The sequence below is a fragment of the Pezoporus occidentalis genome, unplaced genomic scaffold, assembly GCF_034315485.1.
Source record: "Pezoporus occidentalis ecotype Australia unplaced genomic scaffold, CSIRO_AGI_Poc_V1 ctg44, whole genome shotgun sequence".
Taxonomy (NCBI): domain Eukaryota; kingdom Metazoa; phylum Chordata; class Aves; order Psittaciformes; family Psittacidae; genus Pezoporus; species Pezoporus occidentalis.
In genome coordinates this window covers 1,149,169-1,166,220 of record NW_026915769.1, presented here as the reverse complement: position 1 = coordinate 1,166,220, position 17,052 = coordinate 1,149,169, and the positions used below count along the sequence as shown (strand labels likewise).

Sequence of the window (17,052 nt, the reverse complement as noted above, 5' to 3'; positions counted from 1 at the left end):
CCCATTTCAGAATCCTTAACATTCTCTTAATCTGAATAATTCCAATGCTTTCAATTGACTTCTGGCATGAATATTGCTTCATTAGCACTATATATCCAACAATTCATAAAACACTTTGTTGCAGTTAAATCAAGTGTCACTAAATGTAGTGAGACTGACTCACTACATTTACTGTTCTAGCACCCATGGCAAAAATAACTCAAAAATAACTTTTAACCATTAAAAGCATTTCCACAACTTCTTCTATATATTTTTGAGGTATATAGCAGTTGAACTTTCCAGCAAATTTCAGCATTCACCATAATCTCACATAGTATCCTGTACTTTCTTAAAGCATTTCTTTTGAAGATACGTGTAACAACTGTCTCAGATGGAGTCCAGTTTTCGTGTGCTATTGTTAAAATATAAATGTTTTGAGCTGAAGATTTCTTGTACATGATTGTTTATGCTGCAAGTGCAATTACTGCCCTGCTAATTTGTCACAGTATTTCTTTATGCAAAATTCTCCTCCTGCTTGGCCCAATGGAACTCTAGAAAATCTTCCAACCTAAATTATTCTATGATTCTATTACTGTCGAGTTAGTAGAATAATTTGTCTCCTACACTCCTTTGACTTAAGTCTAATGGGGCTCTTATTAGATATGCTTATTCATAACCAATTTCTTTTTTTTTTGCAGTGCAGACAATCTTTGATCTTTTCTTGCAGCTGACCAAATTATTATGCTGAAACAGTGATGCCAAAAACCTGAAATCTTGTGTGCTGCTGGTAGATTATGCAATATGCAACTTGTATTTGGATATTCCAGCACTAAACCATTCACTGAGATCGATGATTACTTTAAAGTTGCTAGCTGACTGAGAATACAAATTTTTGATACTTTTTTCTTGGTACTCTGTTGTAGTTTAACCCTAGCTGACAACTAAGCCCCATTCAGTTGCTCACTCACTCCCCCACCTCAGTGGAATGGGGAGAAGAATCAGAGAGAAATAAAATAAAAGGTAAAACTTGTGGGTAAAGATAAAAACAGTTTAATAACTGAAATAAAGTAAAATATAACAACAACAGTAAGAAGAATAATAAAAGGAAATAGAAGAGAGAAAGAAATAAATCATAAGAGAGACAAGTGCTGCACAATACTATTGCTCACCACCCACTGACCAATACCCAGCCCAATCCCAGCAGTGATCAGTCCCTTCCAGGTAACTCCCCCGGTTTATATACTGGGCATGACATGCTGTGATATGGAATACTGCTTTGGCTAGTTTAGCTCAGGTGTCCTGTCTCTGCTTCCTCCCAGTTTCTTGTGCCACTGAGGGGCATGAGAGCCTGAAAAGTCCTTGATCAGAGCAAGTACTACTTAGCAACAACTAAAAACATCAGTGGGTTATCAGCATTGTTCTCAACCTACAGCCGAAACCACAGCACTGTACCAGCTACTAGGAAGAAAATTAACTCTATCCTAGCTGAAATCAGGACATAACTCTCTAATGTTTCACGGTGTTTAAGACTTTAATGGAATGAAAGTGTAATCAAATTCATCAATATTCTATTTGAGTATGGTCTTGAAACATTCCTTTTGACTACTATTCTTGCAGGAGAAAAAAAAAAAAAAAGTTTGAAAGATGACTATACCCAAACAACTTTTTTAGTTTTACACAACTGGTTTTGGCTTTATGAAGTTACACTGTAAAAGACTTGAGTTCTCTGTGCTCTGTACTGGTGCAACTACTTACATTAGTTTCTTTAGGTAACCATTCACATAGCTTCCCATTGTTGAGGAGACTTTTTTCCTAATCTCACACTGGACAAACAACTCATCAGAAGCATTTGGTATTTTTCTTAATGATTTGGTCTTCAACTTAAACCCTTCCCAAGATTCAGCTGTTTGGGGGTTTTGTTTTGTTTGTTGGTGGGCTTTTTCTTGTCAATGGTTTCTAACAGGATGTTCCAAATTTTGAAGTCAACAGATAAACATGAAATTCCAATATAAAGGGTTGATGTAATCACAAACATGGGAATAACAGAAGAGTATGTGAACTATTTGCTTCTGTATTAGCAGGATAGCTGTTGGCATCCATACAACACCACAGGTATTCCTGTTGAAGAAGGTACGATGCAAAGTGGAGACATCACAAAACACACATTTACTTTGGGGGCTGGAAAATAATGAAAGACAGACTTGCTTCATCATTGTAATTTTAAAAAAGAATCAAGGAGTAATTTGACTGCAAGTCATACCCCTACAGACAAAAAAATATCAGACACCAAAGGGTGACTTTTTTCCTGCTGTACTAAGCAAAATGAAGAAATGAAGTCCTGGAAGCTACAAACATAAATTTAAATGAAGAACAGACTCAGAACTGAATTGAGCAAGGAAACACAAAATAAATGACCTTTGATTTATTTAACATCAAAGAAGATACGTATTATGACTCCTGATAGAACATGGGACTTTCAGAATTAGTTCCCTAAAACCCACCTTTTAAAGATTTTAAGTGTTGCACAGCCATCCGTAACACTGTAAGCTTGTCTAGCTTTCGTGCCACTGGATTGCACTGAGGTATCATAGCAGACAATTCCTCTATCAAATTATTCATTTTGTCTCTTCTTCGTTTCTCTGTTTGACTGTGAGCCTCTCTAAGAAGAAAAATTATTTTAAGAAAGATGTAGAACACATTATTTTCCTGATAATCAACTAAATTTTGGGAATGGAACATATCATAAGAAGCACTGAAACAGCTTTTCATACACTACTTGTATTTGACAACTGGATTCACTTGAACAAAGCAGAAATGGTCACAATAATGTTGGGAAATATTAAGGGAGAAAAAGTATCTCAAGCAACAACTTGATTATCTGTGGCAGGAACAAGAGGCTATGAAAGCTTACAAAAGCTAAAATTCTTCTGTTGACATCAAAGAGTCATCCCTGACACCTTACTGTATACCAGAGAACTTTTGATGTCATTAGTAATCACTGGAAGACATTTCTGTTCCCTGGCCCTCTATTTACCTGGCTGTCCTGTGTAACCAGGATGGGGTATGCATACTGATACTTTTTTTTAAAGAAAGAATGCTCTCAGCACTTGCTAAAGCATCACTGAACTCTCTTCTGCAATTTCACCAGAGCTATTTCAGAAAGTTTTCCCCTGCATTTGCTGGATAAGGCGGGTAGAAAGGGTTTCAGCCTCTTTGCACATGTTGTGTCTCAGGTTTCATCTTTTGGTAAGCCTCTGTCCAAGAACTCAACCACAGAAAGACAGCATCTCTTCCCGGACAATTTTCATCAGAAAACCCCTTCTAAGGCACATGACAGTGCACATCACAACCATATTTATACCTCAGGTCATCTTCTCTTTAATTCTTTCTAGTGGAGTATCTTAGCTTTTCTAGCTGGTCTCTTCCCCTTTAACATTCGCCAGCAGATCAAGAAAATCATAATTCATTCTATTCCCACCTTACCCAGAATACAAGCTAGTTACTCAATTAAAAAAGATTACTTTCCCTTCTGATTGAGACTAGGCACAGTGATAGTTAACCAAACTGAGGGACAACTGAAACTCCTCCTTTTAGTCATACTATAACAGAAGGTATTAAAGGTAATAGCATTAACTACACCTGGCCTGTTCAGAAAAAAGAGAGTACCATTTTAAAGACCTTGCTATCTATTATTTTTATTATTTCTCCTAAAAATAAATCCCTTCTCCACACAAATAACTCTGGTCATTATCCAAGCAATTAGCTTTTCTCTCTCCAAGGACTCTTCAAAAAATTAATTTTATCAGCCTTCTCTTTCATTCCTCAGTTACAAAGGGGAAGGAAGAAAACCAAGTTTCCCAGTAAGCTTGAGAAGAGAAACACTGGAAGAAAATAACTGTTAAGCAAACCACCAAAGAATCTTCTGTTTATTTTTTTTCCCTTCAACTCATGAACCAAAACTTAAAGACATGAATTAACAATACAAAATGCAAGTTACTGAAGCAATGTACAAAACAATCTTGTCTAGCAATCCGGGATACTACATAAAGAGAATTAATTTTGCAGTTAAACCAAAAACCCTGTAAACGTATTTTGGAACATTTTCATTCCTTCCATTTTATGCAAATTACAGGAACACTTCACAATTATTTGCTAGCCTACTTTATAAATAACGCTTTTGACAGAAGACTGGATTATGTATTTCTGCCTTGACATCTCTGTTCACATGAGAAATTAAAGACACTATTTTTAAAACAACTTTATAAAACAGCTCTAGTTTTATTAAGTGGCTTCTCTATCATTTCAAATATTTGGATGATTCATGACTGCATTCAGTCACACAGCATTTCAAATCTTACAAGTGCTTTATGTGAATTCAATTTGGATGCAGGTAAGATGCGAATTCAAAATCCAATGGCAAACTTTAAATAATTCCCTATTCAAAAACTTGTTCCAGAACAAGAACTGTCTTAAAAGAATGCTTTAGGTGAATCCATTTTCAAGTGGGATAAATTTTAAATGCCTCCAAGTGCAGACAAGTCGAGAAAAAACGATTCTCAAATGCATACAGACTGAGTATCAGCTCCCCACTTTATATGGAACTTCAGTGTACTGCATTTAAACCTCACTGTGAAAATTTCAACCTCAGGTTTTTGCTAAACCATCTGACAGATTCTGCAATACATTAAAATTAGTAGGAAACAAAATCCTCAAGGAGGCTCTAAAAATTACTACACATTTGGGAGGCGGGGTGAGGAAAAGTTCACTGTTAAGTTTTTGATAGTTTTAACGAATGTTACCAACAAACTGATATTTTACTATTGTGAATATTAGAATTTGCTAGCAAAATGTACTTTTATTATAAATTAGTACCTGAAATCTTTTATTTTAACATGTTCTTCATCTTCACTCCTAGACAAAACAAAATACAGTTTTATATTGCATATTTAATACTAGGCATTTCTTTCCTCCCATGAAATTGAGAAAATACAGAAAATGCTACAAATTTACTATGGCTCTAACACAAGTGAATCCACAAAAATTCCTAAACCAAAAATAATCTAGCAAGTGAAGCATAAGAGACCAAAGCATAACTTCCAATATTCCATTCAGCTATGTGAAGATATTATGGGGATATTTCATAATTATGGGGCTATTTTTATCATGGAGAAAAAAATTAATGGAACATTCAAATAACTTAAGTCCAGGCTTGATTTTATTTGTCTATATAAAGTTTACAAAAAAGCGTATCTGTTCATGTTTTTATTTCCAAAATCTTATTGTAAAATGATGAAAAAAGCAATCCCAGCCTACACTGGCTTTAAAATACACTTTAATTGCTTATGGTCAGAAAATATAAAAATTAAGTATTTTCATATACCTGACAGCAATGACTGGAAAGTCTGTAATAAAACTGTAAGTGAAAGACAATCATAGTGCTTATATCATGAAAAACACCTGGCAACAGGAAAATATAAAGGATGATTCAAACAAAGGCAATAATCTTTCTTCTTCACCAAGATCACTGTATTATTCACCACCATCTATTAAGAATTTCAGAACATGGCCTAAGTTACTTTGCCAATTCAGTTTGCATGATTTGGTACTTGCAGGGAGGCAGTTTCCATACAAATACTGGGCATTCTTTCTTTGAAAGACAAACTGATACAAGTAGTTTTAGTCCTTCTACAGCAGTTCTTCAGCTATTTTTAATTCAGCAGTGGAAACACTTCATACAGTAGTCAACTCCATTCTAGAGGAGGGACCTGCTAACCTATGTCCATTTTGGAAGACACATTTGTTGTACCAGCAGGATTATAAGAAGACAGGCCAATCAGTCAGCAGCTGTTTCCTATGAGAAATGGAAGTAGGAAGTAGGACAGTTGGAGATTACAACTTTAGGAAAGACCCCAAAAGCTGCTTCCACCTGTAGCTAAGCACTGACACCGGTGAGGTTCCAGGAGCCAGAGCCAAATTAACACTGACTTCAGCTCATCACCCTGAGATTTCACTGAACCCAGGAATCTTCTGGACAGTCTGATAAACCCAAACATGAAACTAGGTTGGGCTCAGAAGATGCTAGGATTTCTCCTCAGTGAAACTTTCAGTAATAACTAACTTTTTCTTTCATTTTAAAAGAAACTTTTACCAGAAATGTGCATGTATTATGAACTCAAACAGAAGTTATATTGTCTGACCATAAGAGAAGGGGTAAGGGGAAGCCAGACTAACTGCAGTGCAGCATGTGGCCTATTAACTACATCTCCCTTCTCCCACAGGACCTCCACTTGGAGAAGAAAGTAGAGCAAATCTGCTGCTTTACCTTGCACACTGTGTGCAACTCTGGGCCCCATAATTTAAGAAGGATGTGAAAGTCCTTGAATGAGTCCAGAGGAGGATAACAAAGCCGGAGAAAGGACGGTAAGGAATGTCCTATAAGGAGCAGCAAAGGACTCCAGGCTTGTCTAATTTTGAGAAAAGGAGGCTCAGAGGTGACCTCATTGCTCTCTAAAGCGTCCTGAGAAGGGGGTGTGGAGAGGGAGGTGCTGAGCTCTTCTTCCTGTATCCAGTGATAGGAATGTGGGAATGGTTCAAAGATGTGCCAGAGGAGGTTTAGACTGGACATTAAGAATCATTCCTTTACCTAGGGTGGTCAAACAGTAGAACAGGCTTCTGAGAGAGCTGACTGATGCCACAAGCCTGTTGGTGTTTAAGAAGCATTTGGCAATGCCTTTAACAATATACTTTAACTTCTGATCAGCCCTGAAGTGGTCAGGCAGTTGGACTATATGATCACTGTATGTCCCTTTCCAACTGAAACATTTTATTCTATTTCATAAAAAAGAACAGTGTACAGCTAGATATAAACCAATACATTTTCTAAGTAAGGTATCCAGATACAGAAATAGAAATCACAACAAAGCAATCATGTAATTAATAACTATCCTGTAACATATATACACAAAGGGTTTACTTATGCTGCACAGCCAATCTTAACTCTGGTTTGTCACCTTGTAACATCGTAGCACTATTTAACATAGCTGTGGTAGTTCTATTTTAAAAAGTATGTGAGAAGGTTAAAACAAAAAAAGCCTTTACATGCACCAATCCTAGAGGAGTACAAAACCTTTCCTCCACCTCCCTAGTCTTATTTAGGTGCTGCTTTTCGTTCATTCCCATTGAGGTAAGGCAAGCCTTAACTTGAATGCTAACAAGTCTGGTAAAGTTGTAAGCAAGCCAGAGTGTCTTTTTAGAAAAAAATATTAGAAAACCTTAACATTGCATGGACCTATGCATCCTGTTAATTAGCTGTATGTTTATCACCTTGTGCTGTATGAAGACCTGCTCTTAAACAAAGCGTTCTTTAACATAAGAAATCCACATAGCTCATCTAGCCAAACAGGGCATGTTTTTCACACTAAACCCAGAAATGGAATGATTTATAAAACATACCTTTTCTGAAGATCACCATCAACTTCAACTGTATCTCTGCAGAAACAGGTAATTATGTTAAGCAAAACACAGTTTGAAGCACAAAAACAAGACTTGATGTACCCAATGAAAAAAGTCACAGAAAAATTTTAGTGGATTCCACTTGATCAGTTATTTTCAGCAAGAACATTAGTTTTTAGAAACTAATCACTAGTTCTGATAAAATAATGCGGTTTCGATTAGTATTTCAACTTGAACTTGTTATGACAGAAGTTTCATTAAATCAAAAAGATATCCAAACTTCAAGGAAACATTATTGATGAGCCAGCACTTTTACTGAACAGGTAAATAAAACCCAAGAATGGCAGCAGGTTTGTTTTTTTTTTCAGAAACTAATGTATTTCTGGAGTTTTCAGTGATCTATGAGATACATTTGAATCTCCAAGTCGACAACTGATACATATCAACATCCACAGTATTGCTACATTCTGTAGATGAATGGACTGTATGTAAAAGAAGCAGTGATTAAAAAGACTTGCTTTAAAAATCACAAATACATGTAGATTTCCTACTTTCCCCCTTTTTAAACGTAGATTTTATGCACAAGTTTGGAGATACTTGTAGTGTATTAGATCTACAGACTGACTTTTGTCCCTTACTTCTGGCTGATTAACACAGTTTTGACTGGATCACTTTTAAAAGTTATTTTTCTGTGTAAATGCTTATTTGGTTAACTGTCATCTATTTTGCAGTTAAAACAGGAGAAGGCAGCCGAAAGTATCATCTCACTAGTCAAGTGTGACCCACTTAAAAAAAGACTGAGCACTACTGTAAGACAGTTCTCTTTTTTAGGTCACAGGTCTATTTGCGCATTTAAGTAAAATGCTGCCCTGGTCACTGAAGAAACACTTGTGATTCTTCGGTACTAGATCAAAGAGCTTAACTAGTAATTGTGTTTCACACTTTAAGGTAATATTCTAGTGTGAGACTTCAGCAACTTAGTAACAATTTGCTGCAAAGAGAACTTGCCTTTACTAGCAGGCAAAGAATGGGGGAAAAAAAACGAAAAAAATAGTTGGGATTGAAATTTCAGCATTAGAGACACACTACCCAGACACTTCAAGCCAGCAAATTGCATTATAGAATCCTACACATATCCCTTTGATTTAGGGATTATTTTTGCTATTTTTAATAAATCAGGACAGTCAGAGAATGTGCTTGGAAGAAATTGCAATAAATAATGGTAATAAACAAAGGAAAGAGGATTCGACATGTTGCGTAAGTAACAGATGAATGTCTCAAGTTTATGTTGAGACACATGCAGAATCAATTTACTTACTGGTTATCAGAATCACTTCCTTTGCGCTTCCTTGGAATCTCAGCCACAGGAGCATTGAAAGAAGTGGTGGTAGCAGGCTTAGTTGCTGGATTCATGAGGCTGGGGACTCCAGAAGCAATGCACGAGTTTCCATCTATTGAGAAATTATCTGTGAAATGAGGAAAAAAAAAAGCTCAATGTCCAGTTAGAGCTGTATTACCATGTATGCATGGATTTTCATTTTGAAAAAAAAAAAAACAAACAACAAAAAACCCAACAGTTCGGGAGTAGCTTCTATGCCTCTGACAAAAAAAAAACCACAAACCAAAAACATAAAGGTTGCACTGGTACCACCTAAAGTACAGAAAAAAGTACATTGTCTTTCCACAGTCCTGTAATGATCTCATCAACCCAATCAACACACCAATGCAACATAAAATACACCTATTCTCCTCCTCATGCCATCTTGGCAGACTACACTTATAATTCCCCAGTACCTCAAACATCCTGCTGCAAAATCACAAGATGTGGCATTAGCAGAACAAAATACTGCAACTAAAAGTAAATTAAATTTAGAGAGTGAACTGTGGTTTTTAAACAAGCTGGATATCTGAAAAATGAAAGTTTGCCATAAGAATGTTTCTGACAAAATCTGTAATTACACACAGTATTAGTCAAGTAATTAAGAAGAGTCTCGAAAGCTTGACAAGTTCTACCTCAAAGTTCCCTTCACAATTCTCTTCCCAAGGAGAACCATTTTGTTTCTGGGAGGGACAGAAGTCACAAGCAAAAATAATACTAGTAACCTACTGAGAAAGAAGAGTCTCAAGAAACCTAAGCTCTATTACACTTTTTCCCTACATCACTGCAAAGCTATCACAAAGAATCACTCAACTGATGTCTAGGTAAAGATCAGAATTAACTCTGTTCCAGCAAATGCAGGCCCTCCTTTAGGCTTCATGTGCTAGTGAGGCAAGAATCCTATGTCATACATCTAAAAACAATAAAGCATTAACTCCATGAAGGGACAGATGAGGGACTGAGAGTGGTTATTTAAGGATGCGAGCATCTCCTAGTTTTAGCAGAAGGCAAAACCCAAGATGAGTGCTTTGAAAATCTAGCAGGAAGAAAATCTGGATATTTTATTGTGAGGTTTTTCTCCTTTTTTTTAAACACTTGTGCCGTCTGTAAATGATAGGTAAATATGGACAAACAAAGTGATACACAGTATATGGTTTTTCCTCTTAGGTGTAAGCACATCTTACACTGGAAATATTTTCTAGGTTCTCATTTTCAGTTGGAATATGACTCTGGAGAGTTACATGAAAATAGGCTAATACTTGAACAGCTTCCCTGGTCTTCCACTAATCCTCAGCCAGACTATATAGAGTTAGTCCCTGTTTTATTTTAGAAAGCTCTTTAACTCATTAAGTCACGCGGGAAGTTTCATAAAGAGAGGTGGAAGCTCAAAGAATCAATAAATACTTGACAAGTAACAGCCTTTGGTCATCTGCAACAAAAAGAAAGTTACTTCAAATACACAACATATTTAAGTTGGTGATATTACAAATATATAACATCACAAATACTACAAGGGCACAAATGGCAGATGCTTGAAATATTTTTATGATTAATCAGCACTTCGTAATAGTCTCAATTTATATTTATACTGTAAATCCATGCAATTACAAAACAAACAACACCCTATCCCCCCCCCCCAAAAAAAAAAACAAAATCCCAAAGGAACTCTGTATTTATAAAGAGTAGTTTTAATTCACTTAGTTCATAGCAGCCTATAATTACTAGATTAAGTTATCAAAGTATAATCATACTTCATGAATATTTGTGAAGGAGTACTTACTGAACAGAAACCTACATGTATCAAAGACAAGAATGCCCTCAACACAACAGATCCTTCAGTCCTAGAACAAAGCAGGACAGAACAGACCCACTGACCTAAATACTCCTTCACACACAGATGGCCAGCTTGCTTTCTAAACCACTTCCCTTTAAAGGCACAACATGAAAGGCACCATTTAGAGCTTTTCCAACTTAGCCTTCATATTATCAAAATACTGTTTTTTGACTCACACCCAAGCAACAAATTCTGAATACTGCACTTCTCCACATTTCCTAATAATTCTCTTTAACCAAAATACAAAAACATTTAGATTATCAGCAATGATGATCTGTTACGAACTTCTGCGCTAAAACGTTTACGTGATAAATTGAATCCTGTCACTGTGACAAACTAGATGCCATGTTAAATGCCATCTAACTAATGCTGGTAAGATAGCTGGTTGTTCTTAGACAAAATACAAGGTTAAGAATCTGTACTGATCCCCGACATGTACAGCAGGTAGCATATATTCCTTATATACATTCTTTCAGATTCTCAATATAAATCATAAACAAGTAGAGAAATAAATTTAAAGCTTCAGAACTATCAAACATAGTAGAAGAGTATTTATTTGGAATTTAACAAACAATAGTAAATCTTTTTAATACCTACTACTCATTGAACAAGAAGCAGACAGAGCATAAAGCTAAGTCAGCTTCAAGAAGTCAGTAAGAGCTCTTTAAAATAATATCTTAGGACTTTATAATAGCTATCATTATGGTACTAGGTGATTTCAAGGTCTATATTGCAGTCTATAATGAAAGATTTATTTACTTCTCTGGTTATACCATTTTGGGAGAGCTGGATAAAGGATTTAAAAATCTTAGGGTTCGCAAAGAGAATGGGTTTGGATGCACCCCAATAACCTGGGTGTGCCCCTACAATGGGAAAAAGATGGATTGTTACCTTTCATTTGCGCTCCTGGCTGACTTAGTATCAAATTCTGTCAATATTTTCATACCATTAAAATCAAAACCAAATACCCCTAAGAACATATGAAGCAAAACTAAATGTTTTCTAATTTCATAGCAGCCTTGCTTCTTGAAAAATATCATCCAGGAATACTATTCATTATTACAAGTTTATTTTCCTGGAAAACCAAAATCAGTAAATTTTTAAACAACCAGAAATAGTTTAATTCAACTTAGAGGTATTTTGTTTTACCACTCCAAAGGCTATTAGTTACACTAGTCTGGTTTGCAAATCAAATAAAATTCCAACTGAGAAATGACAATAAAAAAACCCAAAATGTTCCTTTCAAAGTTCTGCTAATGCCCTAGCACCGAATTGCAATTATTTGAATTGTAATAGTAAGATTTGAATTATAATGGTAAGTGAATAGTTCTTCAAATACATATGTCTATTTATGATGTTTGGCTCTCAGTACAAAGCATATGTGCTTATCTATATTAAAAATTAAAATTTTAAAAGTATAATATGCACATCAGGACAGATCTCTGAAAAAAAAACAAAGACCAACCAAACATTACAAATGCACCACATGAAAATCAGCTCATCCCCAGTAAGTGTACCAGAAACAAAACCCTGGTATTTAAACTCTTAACTTCATTGTATTTCATAATCAGGCAAACAAAGTATTTAAGGAATGGTTATCAACATATATAGTTATCATCCAAATACAAGACCGTACCCTACCAAATACACCCCCCTCATGTTTTTCTACCAGAAAAACACAAGAAGCCCACAGTCCCCAAAGGTGCTGGTGAGGAAGTGAACAACTGCAAATGAGCTGCATGAAACTACTGTTCAGGTGTGGGATATGAAGTAAAGACATACAAAATCAGCTGTATTCCTATGTTCAGCGTAAGTCACATGCAATGCATTAAGAACCAAGCTTTGGGAGACTCTATGTTTTTCCAATTACTGACAATAATATTTTCTAAACGCATGCCACATTCCTGAGCTGTTTTCTCCAACAGCTTTAAGGTTTCCAGTTCCTAAACAAACACGATCTATTAGAAAAGGCTTATGGCCAAACTCCACCAGCCATAAAAGGTGAGATTCATCTGAACAAATAAAGATGTCCACATCTGAAAGAGGCATTCTAGTCCCTCTTGGAGGGAAGAACACATTTCTAGGGTGATTCATCTCTACCTAAAATAGATTCCTACAGTTGGCTAGATGAAATACAACATTTCTAGGGTGATTCATCTCAATCTAAAATAGATTCCTACAGTTGGTTAGATGAAATGCAGTCCAAGAGTGTTCAGTAATTATACAAAGACCAAAGTAACTAGCTCAGACTTGGGTTTCTACTCTGTGGACATCTAAAGATAAATGAGACGAATTCCACTGAACGTGGCTATTAAACCATCATGCAATTCTTAAAATATACCAGCCACAGACAGCACCTGTTTGTGTCACATGTAACCAGTTTAAGCGCAAGACAGTATTTAAAATGATTGCCTTAATTATTCTGTACAACCTCATGACCCACTCACCCTGCTATGAAAGGTTAACTTTTCTGGCTAGTTTACTCCTCGTAGGCTTTCCTAAAACGCTACTTTAGACTTTTTAGACTCATCAAAAGGAAATCATAAAAGATATGCGCTCAAAAAAATCAGCAGAAAAATACAAGCCATGTGAATGAATTTAATAAAAAGGCTGTCAGTCAGCCCCATTTAGCCAGTTTATAAAAAGAACATCTAAATCCATCTATCAGGATCTTACAGTAAAGTATACTTGAAATAAAATGTCAATGAATAAGTGCATTTATAAAACTTACGGGTGGCAAACTTCATAGTCTGTGAAAAATGTAGACACCAGACTTGGAGAAATGTCGCAGCTCTGCAGCTGCTTAAGTTAACAATGTGGTGACACTAGCACAACCTTTCTAAGAATAAGAAGGCACTTTTAATCCAGCTTCCTATTTTGAAACACTTTCTGGCAGAAGGGAGGTAGAAGAAAGAAGCTGCTTTGAATTGAAATTTTTAAGACCACAGATGCCACGGACTATTACACATGCATTTTCTAAATGTACATTCCTGGCAGACACAAAAAACTTTACTTACAAATTCAAGCTTTGAGAAGTTTAAAGAAGTCAAAACTATGTTAGAAGTGACTGTAGTTAAAGCAGCACATAACGGTTTTTTAGTGTCACCAGGTGAGTTACTAAAACTGCAATCTACTCACACAAGCTCATCGGCTACGTCTACAGTAGTAAATACAAGAGCGTAACAGCAACAGGTCAGTAGAGAGAAGCAGCTGGTTCACAAGCCCCTGTTTCTAATTTGTTAGTAGTTCAGGGAGCTTACACTAAATCACATTTAGTCTGGTTCACTGGGCCAAAAATCCTTACAATGCATGTATTTGAAAGCTGTCTGAGAACAAACCACTGGTTCAGTCCCTTATGTTTGGAGTTGGAGTATGTTTGGTATGTGCCTGGAGTGGCCCTAACCTTGCTACAAAAAGATTCTAGTTTAGTTTCTTCTGAAAGGAATCTAGTTCATTTATACCAAAATTGCTGTTCAAACCAAACCCATGAGCAGGAAGTGGGGAGGATGGGATTCAGTTCAAACCAGTGCTATTGCTCTGAACCAAAATGCAGATGTGCACACAGCCTCTGAGTACTTACGTGATTTCAGCGTCTCAGTCTAAAATCCTTGGGAGCACACAGTCATACAAAGAAGCAGATATATACGTATATGCACTCAAATCTAGGCAAAGAAGCAACCTACATTTTCTAAACTAAGGTACTACTCGAGATGCCAAGTTGGATTCTTACGTTTTGTCAAATTGACATGTGGTTTTTTTTAAGGCATAAGATGTCTCTGATTACCTAAGCAATTACAGAGTTATCTATCTATACATTCAGCACAGAGGGTAGCTAGCAAGTCAAATAGTTTCAAATAATTGTATGTTATGTAAAATAAATTGCTTTATCTTAATATGGAGAGTTTGGGTTTTTTTTCTAAAATTATTTTAATGAATTCTTACTGCAGATTTTCATCAGAGAATGGGAAAACTATACTGATATGCTACATACATACAGGACTGTATGAGGAAGGAAGTTACAGGTGCTGTGATATGCATCTGTTTACAGGTCCTGCAGATCTGAGCACCTATAAAGCAAAGAACCATATTTTCTAAACAGGGATGAGAGCTGTGTTAAACAGATTGATTGATTTTAGAGCTTTAAAATAGGCCACGAAAAGCATCTTCAGACTAGTTATAGCAAGTGGCATTCATATCATAGCCCACAGTATCTCTTACTGAAAGTACGGGCAACAATTTTCATTGGAGTTCTGAAAACAGTAGGAATGTACCACCTAAAACATTTGGAGTTCCCCCCACCCCCATTTTATAAGCATGCGTAATGCAGGAGCAAGATACGGAAATTTCAATAATGAAAGCATCTTATCATTCTATACAGAGAATAAACTCTTACAGGTTAATTTAAGAACATTGGATTTGTTTTTAATATCACAAAATGATGAAAGGAAAAATTACAATATCCCGAATTACAGACATTTATATCAAACATTAACACGGACAACTTTCCACATCTATTTTTACCACTCAGAAGAGTAGTCAAGAATCACAAGCAATTAAACACCTACCAGTTAAACAACACATTTACTTAATAGATTTCAAACACCAAGTATTTGGCCAAACCTATTAGTGTATTAAAAAGACGACTGTAACCAGCTAATGAAAAGGTACTACACAAGCCCTTGAAAGACTACCCTGCTTTCCCAGTCACTTTCAGGCTCAAACCAGGTCACTGACAGAAATCAAGAGTCTCATATATCCTAGCTCATTACTGTAAAAAAAACCAACCACCCCACCTCTCTCTAATCAAACACAGATAAAGGAATGGAGGGTAGCTGTTTTCTTATAACTTTTTGATTCATATTATTGTAAAATTCTGATTCTCATCAAGTCAGCTGCAGAATTTCCATGGGTTTAGCTGGCTCTGGAGTTCAGAACAACAATCCACTTCCCACAGTCACCCACCAGATTCTCTGTTGATGTGAACTGTCCAGTTTACAGTTTGCTTTATATAATGTGCAAGTATACCAACAATAATGTGTACACTCAAGTGAAAAAACCCTGTTTAAGCAGCTAACCCTAGTGTGCACCTATTCCACAAAAATTAAGATACTTTTATCTTAAAACAAAACCAGAAAAAAAAAACAAAACAGACCTGTCTCTTCAAAATCCGTTAGAACAGGTATAAGCATGGGTAACAAAAGAAACGAGGGAGGAGGGTTTCTTTCACAATCAAACATGAAAGCCTATGGTTTATTGCTTTCCCAAACAAATTTGTAAATAGAAATGTCTGCATATTTGGAATTTCCCTTATTTTGATTATTTCCTTTCCCCACAATATGTGCATGATATAGAAACGATAAAGCCTTATTCTAAGCACAATTTAACAGATTGCAAAAACTCTATCAAAACCCCCACTTTGTTTTCAAACATTAAATTACTTGCTACAAAATCCTACCAGTTATTTACACAGTCAAGCAGCAGAGGCAGAATAATGCCAATCATTCTAAACAAACAGGATACTCATATACATTAAAACACATATAACCCAACGGACGTTTAGGAAACAACTATTAAAAACCTGTAAGAACTCGTGCTAATGAACAGAACAGCAGGGATGACTTGGGAGAGGTTTGCTCACTTGTTTCTCAAAACCCCGTGCAAAAAAACACTTACTTCTCCTCGGGAAAGCAACATACTCGTTTCAAAGCAGGAGGAGCACGAACAGCTGTCGATGGTTTACAACTAGCCTTGCTTTAGTAGCAGAAAGTTATGATTAAGAACAAGGAAGAAACATCAAACCCTGGTCACCATACAAGCGTGGGCATGCACACACACACACACACACAGAGAGTCAAAATCATGGTACCTAAATTACTACATTATGTTACCTAGCATATTAGGAACACATAAACCAGGCAAATACATATCAGAAACAGCAAACTACACACTAAGTTACAAAAGCCATGACATTTTTAGTCCACGCCACACAGTGTGGTGACACATCTGTAACAAACAGAAGCACAGAGTGAACATTATACTCGGGAATTCTCTGTGAGTGCACAACATAACGCCTGGTAACACCCACCCTTGGTACGTTTACTGAACTTCACCAGGAGAAAGGAGTTTGCAGCGTTCAGGTTACAGTTTGAGCCAGCCGGCGCGCAGGCAACAGCGTGAATTCAAACAAAACCCACCACAAACCCTCACCACCACAGAGCGATACTGGGAACCTGACTAGACCGACGTGCCCCCACAGCAGAGCTCTATCTCCCTGCCCTGCACCTCGGGCACCCACAGCCACGGAGGGCTCCCTTGTGCCGTATCACGAAGGCAGAGAGACGGGCAGGCACACCCCACCCCACCGCATACCGTACGCGCCCACGGCCGCCCCACACACACACACTACAGC

At 36.6% G+C, this 17,052-nt stretch overlaps 1 protein-coding gene across 6 annotated transcripts in view; it reads right to left on the bottom strand.

The window, feature by feature from the left end:
- BMAL2 (basic helix-loop-helix ARNT like 2) overlaps positions 1–17,052 on the bottom strand; it is a 38,263-nt gene that overhangs the window by 21,033 nt on the left and 178 nt on the right. For 3 of the 6 annotated variants that reach the window (XR_009967818.1, XM_062634846.1, XM_062634851.1), the window contains exons 2-5: positions 8,750–8,897; positions 7,432–7,467; positions 4,852–4,890; positions 2,481–2,638 (exon numbers count right to left, since the gene is read on the bottom strand). Coding sequence is in view for 5 of the 6 variants with exons in the window: in XM_062634846.1 (XP_062490830.1) it covers positions 2,481–2,638; positions 4,852–4,890; positions 7,432–7,467; positions 8,750–8,897 (381 nt within the window). In the remaining variant the exon portion in view is untranslated. Of the gene's footprint in view, positions 1–2,480; positions 2,639–4,851; positions 4,891–7,431; positions 7,468–8,749; positions 8,898–16,737; positions 16,761–17,052 lie in introns of those variants that run through there. The other 3 variants (XM_062634850.1, XM_062634848.1, XM_062634849.1) reach the window with 3 other exon arrangements.